Source organism: Prunus persica, chromosome G1 (assembly GCF_000346465.2).
Source record: "Prunus persica cultivar Lovell chromosome G1, Prunus_persica_NCBIv2, whole genome shotgun sequence".
NCBI lineage: Eukaryota > Viridiplantae > Streptophyta > Magnoliopsida > Rosales > Rosaceae > Prunus > Prunus persica.
In genome coordinates, this window is record NC_034009.1 from 15,104,030 (window position 1) to 15,115,095 (window position 11,066).

Below are 11,066 nucleotides of genomic sequence, written 5' to 3' on the forward strand. Positions count from 1 at the left end.
ATAGATTTTACAAGGCCTGCACCTTCATTGCAGGTGGAAAAAATCTATCTGTTGTATGTTCCTGTAATAATAATTGTGCACATTCTTAAACTTGCACCTGTGGTTTTTTACGTCTTTTCAAAATGACGGTTTGGAACCTTGTGCCTTATAGGTTCAAATAACCACATTGACTCTCCCAAATTTCATATTTCAACGTATGGGAGTCCGGAACTTTTGGCCTGGGCTAAACACAAAACTCAGAATTTATTCGCCCTTTTTCTAATGAACATGAAATATGAATTGAGTAAAAGCCACGATAATATCGCAATATATTTGGGTTCATGAGCTTCCGGCCCAGATATAACAAAATATGTGGGGAGCCTCAATTCATCATTCTCTTATGCCAAAGAAATATGTGGCGTACCACAATTTGCAATAATACCTCAAGGGTTGTTCATTTAATTGTTGGAACTTCAGGTTCTCAACACTGTTAGATTTTGAACCTCAAGCCAAAATCACATATTCTCATGGTATGGACATTTTTACAATTTTCTGTACATATTTCTGGACTTCAAGCCCTTACATAATTGTCTATATCTTGAGGAACTTCTGGCATATCATTTAATTGCTCATCCATGAGTTTAAGAAACTGCAAGTTCCCTTTTGAATAGTGATAGTTTACCCAAAATGCATACATCACTATTCATGTATACGACACTATTCATGTGTACAGTACATTTGCCAATACAATTATTTTCATGTGTATGGCACTATTAACCAATACGGTACTGGTACATTATTAAGGAACCCCAGGTCCTTATTTACATGTCAGGGATCAAGGACCCTCAAGTCCAATCACATGTTTACAAATATAGTACCGGAGAGACTGCCAGCTCTCATATTAACATCATCATCAAAGATCTTCAAGTCCTGATGTAATTGTATGATGAGGATCAAGGAACTTCTGGTCCTGATCTGCTTACTGTAAAAACTCATCATACAGCACAATTAATCCATAAAATAAATTGCTGATAAATAAATTACTGGTATGGACGATAAACCCGCACCATACTTTAAATAAATGTAAATGTGCGGTAAAATAAATTCATAAATTAAATTGCTTACTGTATGGACGTTAATCCCACACCATACCTTAAATAAAATTAAATGGGCGGTAAAGTAAATTCATAAAGTATGAGGGTTAATTCCACATCATACTTTTAAGTAAAAGTAAATTTGCGATAAAGTAAACATGCTTGTATGGGCACTAATTCTGCTCCATACATTTAAATAAAAGTAAATGTGCAGTAAAGTAAATTCATAAAGTATGAGGGTTAATTCCACATCATACTTTAATAAAGTAAATGTGCTTGTATGGGCACTAATTCTGCTCCATACATTTAAATAAAAGTAAAGGTATGAACGATAAACCCGCACCACCCTTTTAAATAGATACTGTTGTATGGGTAATAAACCTACACCATACAGTAAATAAAATAAATGTGGGAATAAAAACCACCACTAAAAATATAAAAAGTGAAACCGTCCGTTAAAGCTAATAATAAAATTACTATATATATATATATGAATATAATATATTAGTATGGTCAGAAGACCTTAGGCAATAATTCTAAAAGTTGCAGGAAGCTTTCCAACCCCTTTTTTTTTTTTTTTTCGTTGGAATCTTATTAACACCATGATTCATTAGTTTGAAAGCTAGACAAATTATGTTGGCTTTTCTTCTTTTCACTTGCAAACTTCACTAGCTTTGGATGTTAGTATGAGTATTAAATTGTGTAGAGAAATAATAAAATAATAGAAAAAGTAAGAGGCAGGGAGCTTATCCTTCTAGTTGGTTTGCTCGTATATCTCTCTAGCAGACCACAGCTCCTCTACTACTTTTCTTCCTTACATCAACATAATGGTTAGTAGTATAGATAATAGTACAACACAAAAATTATACCTGAGAGCTTCTCGTGCTGATAACGTGCTGTAAAATAACTGGGATATGTGCGAATATTGAGTTGCACGTAAAGTAGATGAGACACAGTATTTAACGAGGTTCGGCTATGCCTACGTCCCCGGAGAGCAGCAGTAGTAACTTTTCCACTATGTAAAATAATAGGGCTACAACTTTAGTGTTTACAATATGTATGGCTCACTCAATTTTCTCTCTTGGAGAATTTCTCTCTTGCTCTCTTTCCTCTCAACTCATTCACCCTCTTTCTTCCTTCTCTTCCTCTTCTCTATGCTCACACTTCTCTTGATGGAGGTATCTATTTATAGGCCTAAGACATTGGTGGTTCACCTCACAATATAATTGGTAGACAACATCATTAATATTCTTCAATCAATTGGGTAGTGGTTTGGTTTGGTGGGTGTGAGTTGGCTATGTGGGCTTCACCTATTCTTCTTTACAACAAAATCATAAAATGTTTTGGAATTTGGAATTTTTTAAGTTAAAATGTTCAGAAAATTAAATCACGAATGTTGAAACAAAAATAATGTTAAGAGAAATTAACGAAAAAAAATTTGGGGTTAACCATTCTTAAACAATTTTAAAAATTGCGGACTCAAATTATGAGTCTGCATGGCTAGAGAAAAAAAATAGTTTGAGTCTCGGCAATACATGAATAGTTATTTTTTGGAGGGTGAAAATTTGAGTTTAGCCCTAACATGATTGGAGATGGTCTTAGAGCATATACAATCATGCTCTCTATTTTTTAGTTAAAATTTAGTTTAAAACATAAAAAAGTTAATTTTTAATTCAATATAATTGGTCCATTTCTATTTAAAAAAATAGTTAGCATTCATTAAAACTTTAAAATATGTATGTTCACCCGTTTTAGATTTGTTCCTGTGATTGTAGGGTAAAGTTCCCCATTGTCTTGAAAACCATTTGTGGTCAACAAGTCAACTTTCTTTCATGTATGAGCGTGTCACTGCTAGCAATAAAAATCTTAGCAGACTTCTTTAAAAATGGATAATTTGCGCCCCAAGTTACTGATTTCTAAACAAGCGATTGTGAATTTATGTGAGGAATATCTCCTAAGTAAGTTCTTTTCTTGCCTCAGACTGGTGATAACTTCACAATTTTTCACAATACAAGACTGATAGTTCTAGCCAGAATGAATGATAAGAAAGTGAACTGTTTTCAAGCAGAACTGCCTTTACAAAGCTCAAAAGGAAAGACCAACTCTAAAAAAAATAAGAAGAGCGTTGGACTTCAATTTCTGTCTGGATAGATGTTTCTGATCTGGGTTGGACTAGGTATGTATGTGCTGGATTAGACTATCAACAAATTCAACTATCCAGCTTCAGTTGTAAATCGATACCAACGTTCGAGTTTGGCAAAGCTTTAATCTTTCAAGCCCTGGAAGCCTTTTTGAACGGGCAAAAGTGGCTGGATTTGATGATTACTGAGCTGGAACTGCACTATAGTACCTGTTCTGCTTGATCAGGGCTCTCCATAAATTTGTTGAGGTTTTCATATTTGTAAAAATCCGGACTCTGCTTGATTTGGGCTATGCTGAACCAAATTTGTAACGAAAGAAATCACACTTTATATGACTATTTCTCTGAACGAACAAAAATTAGAGATTCTGAATTAATAGCTGACTTATTTCTTGTGGCTCAATGAGCTTTGGTTGCTTTAGTGTTTCGAAGGCTTTTGAGATCAAGTGATCATTTTGAGTTTTTGTTTTTTGATTGGTTTTTTGGCTATCCTTTGATTTGTTCACCTCCTCTCATATTTATAGAAAATGCTGGAGTGGTATCTCCTATATTTTTAATAATGGGCGGCAGATTTTCTAAAAGCAAGATCTTTTATTTTTAAATGTCAAGAAAAATGGGATTTTTATCTACTCTGTCAAAGAGCTATCAACAGTCAGTTCTTATGGTTATTACTTCTCTATTTTTTGAAAGAAAACCTATTCCTTTTTAACTTTTAACTGCTTTTTATAAGAGTTCAATCTGCCGTGATGGTTAGTTTGCTTTTCCTGATGAACAACTCCCTGCTCCATACTTATCTCTTTAGAAAATGTAGTCGGCTTATCCCTTGAAAATGATTCCTGTTTCGATGCAGAATTTCTTTTGTATATAGAATGGGATTTTGATCTTCTTTCTTGACTGTAAAGACTGGAGAAATCTTCATGTTAAGACCTGCCTTCATTAATTCCCTATCCACTCTCTTGTGATAGTTGAAATTGTTGACTTTTCAAAGTCAGTTAGTCACGTGGGTTTTCTGAGAATAGACTTTCCAAAAAGAATCTGCTGACTTGCACTTTTGGGTTTGAGATCAAATTGTGAGATTTTATAGAAAAATCTGGCTGGGCTTCTTTGTGATCCAAGGCTGAGTGCATCAATTTTGAATTGCCCAAAGTGGTAATTTTGACCTTTTTTCACGCTTGGATAGAGAAGTGGCAGTTTTGATAAAACTGATTTGGGTTTCTTCAATTTTGAGCTATTCTCTATTTTCACTCAATCATGCCAAGCCCATCTTGAGTTTTGGGACTGTGGATTGAGCAAATCACATGCACTGGGCCTTCTTCCAATCTTGGGTCTATTTGGTAGCCTAAAAAATCTGACTTGGGCTTGGGCTCTCTTGATTTTGGGCACTTGATTTCAATCAAACGAAAAGTCCAAACTGCTTGGATCCTGAAATTGCTTTGTCGTTCTGGGCCTCCAGCGTTGGGCTAGGCGAGCAGAATTTTGGCCCAAACAATGTATAAAAAAATGCAACATTAAATTATAGGGAGCTACTAGGAGTCATTTCACTATCCTCCTATTTATGAGCTCCTAGAGGTCTCCCTATTTAAAGGAGGTGGACAGGGAGCACGATTGGAGTTGTATTTTTTCAATTCCTCTCTAAAATTTCTAAGAAAGTGATTTAGGGGAACCCATAAGGTGCTCCCTAGTATGTGAACATGACAAGAATAATGGATAATATAGAACTCCACCTTGACGTTTCTTGATCGTGGATGATATATATTAAAACGTGAATCCATAAGGTGCATGTTACGCAACATATTCTCCATGAAGCTAACTTTGTGACAGATGCATTGGCAGCTATAGAGCATTACCAACTACTTGCTTGTCTATATTTTCAAATTCAGTGACTTAATGTAAGATTTTGTACGATCTTAGGGATTCGTTGTGATTCTTTTTTGTGTATGTTTCTTTTGTTTTTTGTTTTTAAAATTAAAAATACTGCTGTCTGATTTAGATATGTTTCAATTGTCAAAATTTAGACAATAGCTAGTGCGTACAAATTAAAGAATCGCATCTAAGCTTTTTATTATATATATATTTTTCTCAAATACATTTAAGAATTCATTTCGAAGCAAATGGGGGTTCTCATTCTTCAGGATCACTTAGCATAAATGGCAATTGACATTTTGAACCAAATGAATTCGCTTACGTGATGCTGCCGATGATCCCCATATACTTTTTTTCTTGAGCAGCCTTGACATGCATTAGAATTTAGAATTTAGATCGATAAATGCCCAAAAGTATATGCAATAATTAATTAAGAGCATCTGCAATGGCTAGGATCAATGCAATTTTATTGCATGAAATTGAACTAAAATAGTAAAATTTCACTTGCAATAGTGTGATGAACCCTCTATTGTGGCCAACTATGGGACCCACATGCTAATAAAAAATACAACAATTAATGCATTATGTTGTTAAGAGCATCCACAATGGTTGTTCAATAGTTCAATGCAATAGAAAAAATACATAAATTAATATATATATTTCAAATATATTTAAAAATTGTCCCTTTTTAAAGATCTCTTTGAGAATATTTCAGTGGCACAACTTTTTACTGTTATTAAATGTATCCCTTTCGTTTTATTTGAGTGTGTAAAAAAAAATATAAGTAAATATAACTGGGGAGATTCACTATTATACCCAATATAGGAGCAAAAATTATTATTATTATTTTTTAAAACCCTATATGAAATAGACTTTAGAAATACATCCAAAGCCTATTTACAACATAACAAAAAGGCTTAACTTCTTTTCAATTACAAAACTGCCATTGATTTCTTAAAACAAACCCAACCCCAAAACCTCATAAAAAAGCCCAAAACACTCAATAGGGATCAAAGTAATTTAATAATCAAAATTAAATTCAATAGAGCCAGCTGTCATTTTTTGGGGTTTGTTTATAAAAATTAAATTGTGTAGGGTTTATCTATATTATTAGTGCTAAGAATGGATTTATAGAAATTAAAGGCACAAGGAATGTTAACCGGGTCTAGCCCAATAAAAAAGAGCATTTACTTGCATGCAGACCAGTGATCTCATCTCAAGTATAAATCCTCATAACACTTTGGTCCGTTGTGTGCAAGTGAGAAATTCTCAATCCCTTATAGTTTAGATTATTACTTGTATTAAAAAAAAAAAATCAAATAAAAAAATGAAATCACCCATTTGTCCCCCATATCCAAAAAAAAATAGATATTATAGAATCCATGTCTACGCATTTTAGGTAATATCAATGGTATCATTTTATTTTTTTTCTGTTTTGATTTTGCTTTCCAAGCTGCAAGGGGAATGATGGTTTTTGCGCAGTTGCATCTGGTTCTTTTGGCATAAATTTTTGCCCTATATGTGCCAATGAGGTCATGTCACATTTTCAACTGCCGTTCATTGGTTTGGTATCATTTTCCTACCAACAGTAGTTTAGGGAATTCAATGTCTTAAAGATACCAAAAGAATATAACACATTGTGAGAATAAAAGGGTACAAGAAAATTCGTGTAGGATTCCTTTCCCATTTTTGTAGCAGCCATGCAATGCATTTCTAACATGAAATTAACCACATCTTCTTTCCCATATGCTCCGCGTTGGTGGCAGATGTCTTTCTGCATTTAAGTTATATTTTGAACATGTTTAATTGTAGCAGTTGGGTTGTCGATATTGTCTTCAACTTAAACATCACAAATTTTATGTTGATATTTATTTTAAAAAAATCCCAATGAAAAAATATATATATTCCACTTGATAAACTAAATGTTAGAGAAAAAATTGTATTCGATCTACAAAATTCCTAGCTTCTCAAAATTTGATATATGACAGAAATACCAAGAGCATATGCATTGAGTAAGTGTTGGGGTTGTATGGCTTAGTAGAAGGCATAGATGGGGATAAGTATATAATCTCACATCAAAGATGTATTACAATAATACAGTCTCGATTTCTTAGACTACAGGAGTTCAAGAGATTTGTGGTCACTCACCGTTGGATGTAAATTCAATGGTTCACTTATTCTTGCACTCCTTTTAAGAAACTTTTTTGAATCGTTAAATTAACATCCAACGATGGGTAACCACAATCTCTTGGACCCCTGTGGTCCAAAAGATCGAGGCTGTACAATAATAAACGACTTAAAAGTAGGTGATTTGCTATGGCACCAAGGCCTATTTAAGTAATTAAGTTTAAGATAATATCGGTGCAATCTTAGACTTAATAGTAAATCCCAGCGTGTCCGTTACACAACAAAAAGAATTGGGAATATTCATGACGTCAGGTTGGTTATTTGTCACTGGGCTCCCAACACTTGTGTCCACACCAATATTGGCCTGTCTGCGTTAGCTACAATGAAAACAACTTGTTCCATTTGCCAACTTTCCCAAGCAAATTTCCCACTAGTATCAACCAGGTGGACACCAAAACTCTCTCTGAGTATCCACGAGATGATTCATTATTATATTCAATATAGCAACTCAAATTAAAAAAAAAACCTTTTATGAAATAGACTTTAGAAACACACCTAAAGCTCATTTACAATATAACAAAGAGACTTTTAACTTTTTTTAAATTACAAAACTGCCATTTATATCTTAAAACAAGCCCAACCCTAAAACTACATAAAAAAACCCAAAACACTTAATAGGGCATCAAAGTAATTTAATTCAAAATTAAATTCAATAGGGACAATAGGGACAAATTTCATTTTGTCATAAATATACCCACTCGTTTTCTTCTAGATTTGCAAGATTGCAAAAGTATCAATTTATCTAACACAAAATTCTGTCAAATAGTAGTGAGTAGCACTACAGGAATATTGGCTTTGTTTAGGTATAAATATATTGTTGAAGCAAGGTTCACCAAGTATCTCTTAGGAAGCTTTTATTTGGCTTATAGAGTATCCTCATTTTCCATATTAAGCTATCTTGTACCTGAACATGTGGAACACCATTGGAAAATCATTGTGGCTTAAATCAAACTGCCTCTCACACCAAAATCAAGTTGCTAGTGACTCGGTGCATCGTGGGAACTTGGCTTTGCAGCAGCTGAGCTGCAATGCTTGTCTGGAGGAAAACAAAGCGTGTAAGTGTGATCAAAGCTTTGAGAGCTGCAAGAGAGTCTCGGGTGTTGATGAGCACCATTCAGAGGGCAACAATTCTTTTACTCATTCTGTGATCAACATGACTGGGATGCTCATAGGTAATTTTTTCAAACACTTGAGTACTAGTTTGTTTGATTCAAAAAATATTTAGTGTCTTTATCATTTGTATTACATGTGCATTTGTATATGTATGTGTGTGCGCATGCGTTGCCAGATTGTGAATCTGAGAACCACGTTTAAAGCAGTATAGATTTACAGTCCAGCTATATACAGAAAAACATCAATCTCTATTTACAGTTTACATGACTCAGAAAAAATTGTAAGTAATTGATTTTTGCATATGTATGATGCTGCAGGTTTGGGGCAGTTATCAACTCCATATGCTTTAGAAACTGGGGGGTGGTCTTCTGCATTCTTAATGATAGGACTTGGGGTAATATGTGCATATTGTTCTCATATACTTGGAAAATGCCTTGACAAAAATCCCAAGTCAAGAAGCTACACAGATATTGGACAGCAGGCATTTGGAACCAAAGGAAAACTTATAGCAGCAACCTTGATTTACATGGAGATCTTCATGGCCCTTGTATCCTACACCATCTCATTGCATGACAACCTAAACACAGTGTTCTCGGGGACACAATTTAAGGTGTCATGGGCCAAGTTATCAAAATCTCAGCTCTTAACCTTGATGGCAGTCTTGGTAGCTCTGCCTAGTCTGTGGTTGAGAGATCTCTCTTCTATATCTTTCCTTTCATTCGGAGGTCTTCTCATGTCGCTTGTCATTTTCACATCAGTGGCATGCACCGGCATTTTCGGAGGGGTGAAAGCTAACCACACCATACCAGCCCTCCGGCTTCATAATATTCCAGCAATATCTGGCCTTTATATCTTCAGCTATGCAGGACATATCGTTTTCCCCAATTTATACAAGGCCATGAAAGATCCATCCAAGTTCACCAAGGTACTTTTCATCTCTCAAATTATAATAACTAATGAAACATGTGAGTGCTGATCATTGGATTTTGTTCTACAATTGGTGACCATGGAATTTTATGAACATGTGCTCCAAACAAAACCAATTTGTTTTCTGTGTTATTAACTTTGTTTTTCTGGTTTAAAAATTTCTGCAGGTATCTATAGTGAGCTTCACTTTAGCGACGATACTTTACGCGACCCTAGCCTTCATGGGAGCCAAGTTGTTTGGTCCCCAAGTGAATCCTCAAATCACTCTAAGCATGCCTCCACATCTTATAGTGACAAAAATTGCATTGTGGGCAACTGTGGTGACACCAATGACCAAATATGCTCTGGAATTTGCACCAATGGCCATCCAGCTTGAGCACAACCTTCCTCATTCTATGAGCTCCAGAACAAAGCTGATCATCAGGGGTACTGTGGGTTCAGTTCTACTTCTGGTGATTCTAGCATTGGCTCTCTCTGTCCCATATTTTGAGTATGTTCTCAGCCTCACAGGATCCCTTGTAAGTATTGGCATTTGTGTCATTTTCCCTTGTGCCTTCTACCTCAAGATCTGTTGGGGTCAGATTTCAAGGCCTCTCCTGCTCCTTAACTTCACTCTCATTGCATTTGGCTTACTTCTGGGAGTAGTTGGAACCATTTCCTCATCAAAGTTGCTCATAAAAAACCTCAACAGAGCTCACTCAGGCTGAAAATATGAACCATGATATGCAAATAGACTTGCATTTTTCATTCTGGGATGAGTGTTGCTTCTCTGTTCTCCTTTGATTTTGTTTTTATTTTTTCACCTTTTTTATTTTTAGTGTAGTATTTTTGAAGATTACACTCTACAGTGATATATGTATCTGCTGTTGTCATCATATGAATAATATTTTCAGAAACAGTAAATATATATTTTTTCTTTTTTCAATATAATTTTTGTTTTCTGGGGACTTTTTATAACAAAATAATAAATATATATGAAGCCAGTGGCCTTGCGCAGAAGATCACACAAATTTTGCTCGCCAACGCACCACACAACATGCAAAATCTGTTGACAACAGAAAAAAGCAGCCCGATTGAATGAATGAGAGATGGTAATTGGTTATATATTCATATGGTTGATGGTTGCTAACACCTCTCCACTCAAAAAGAAGATGTTTCCTATAAGTACTCCTGAAAATGGGAAACGAAAAAATTGTTTTCCCAATTGGGGAAGCAATTGTATGAAAACAAATGCATAAACCTGAACAAACTGAAGAAAAAAAATACACAAGATGAGTGTGGGAATTAAATTTCTCACCAAGAAATATATACCAACATTTTTTGTTTTATTTTGATAAGCCAAAAAACCTTACCAATTCTGAAATCCTTGTTTAATTTTGATAAGCCAAAAAAGTATGGAAATATCCTTGAATCATAGCATTGAATCATAATTCCATCAGCAAATCGATAACAGTAAGTCCTAGTTACCAAGATAACATCCTATTTTTGATACACCCTATGTGTTTTTTGGGTCAAATGATGCTTTCATTGAAAGCCAGACGAGAGCAAAACAAGTAACATTACAAGGATCACCTTAGTAAAAGAACGGCAGCAGAAAACTACTTGTACAAATACGTAACCGCATCAAACATTGGGGGGGCAAGGAAGGCTGTCCCTCAAGTGAACATGAACCAGGTAGGAGGGGGCTGACTTGCCCATCTATGATATCTCAGCCACTCATTCGCAAGAGCTGTGCGAGACCCAATTCCAGTTTACTCATGCAA

The 11,066-nt window shown here is 35.0% G+C and overlaps 1 protein-coding gene across 1 annotated transcript; it reads left to right on the forward strand.

The window, feature by feature from the left end:
• On the forward strand, window positions 8,122–10,208 carry LOC18789028 (vacuolar amino acid transporter 1). The gene is made up of 3 exons (XM_007226824.2): window positions 8,122–8,435; window positions 8,694–9,301; window positions 9,471–10,208. Exons 1-3 carry the CDS (start codon window positions 8,174–8,176, stop codon window positions 10,008–10,010), a joined length of 1,410 nt encoding a protein of 469 aa, XP_007226886.1. The 5' UTR covers window positions 8,122–8,173; the 3' UTR covers window positions 10,011–10,208.

Coding starts and splice junctions, on each gene's coding strand:
- LOC18789028 (XM_007226824.2), top strand. CDS start 8,174: ATGTGGAACACCATTGGAAAATCATTGTGGCTTAAATCAAACTGCCTC. Junction 8,436..8,693: donor CATGACTGGGATGCTCATAG/GTAATTTTTTCA, acceptor ATGATGCTGCAG/GTTTGGGGCAGTTATCAACT. Junction 9,302..9,470: donor ATCCATCCAAGTTCACCAAG/GTACTTTTCATC, acceptor AAATTTCTGCAG/GTATCTATAGTGAGCTTCAC.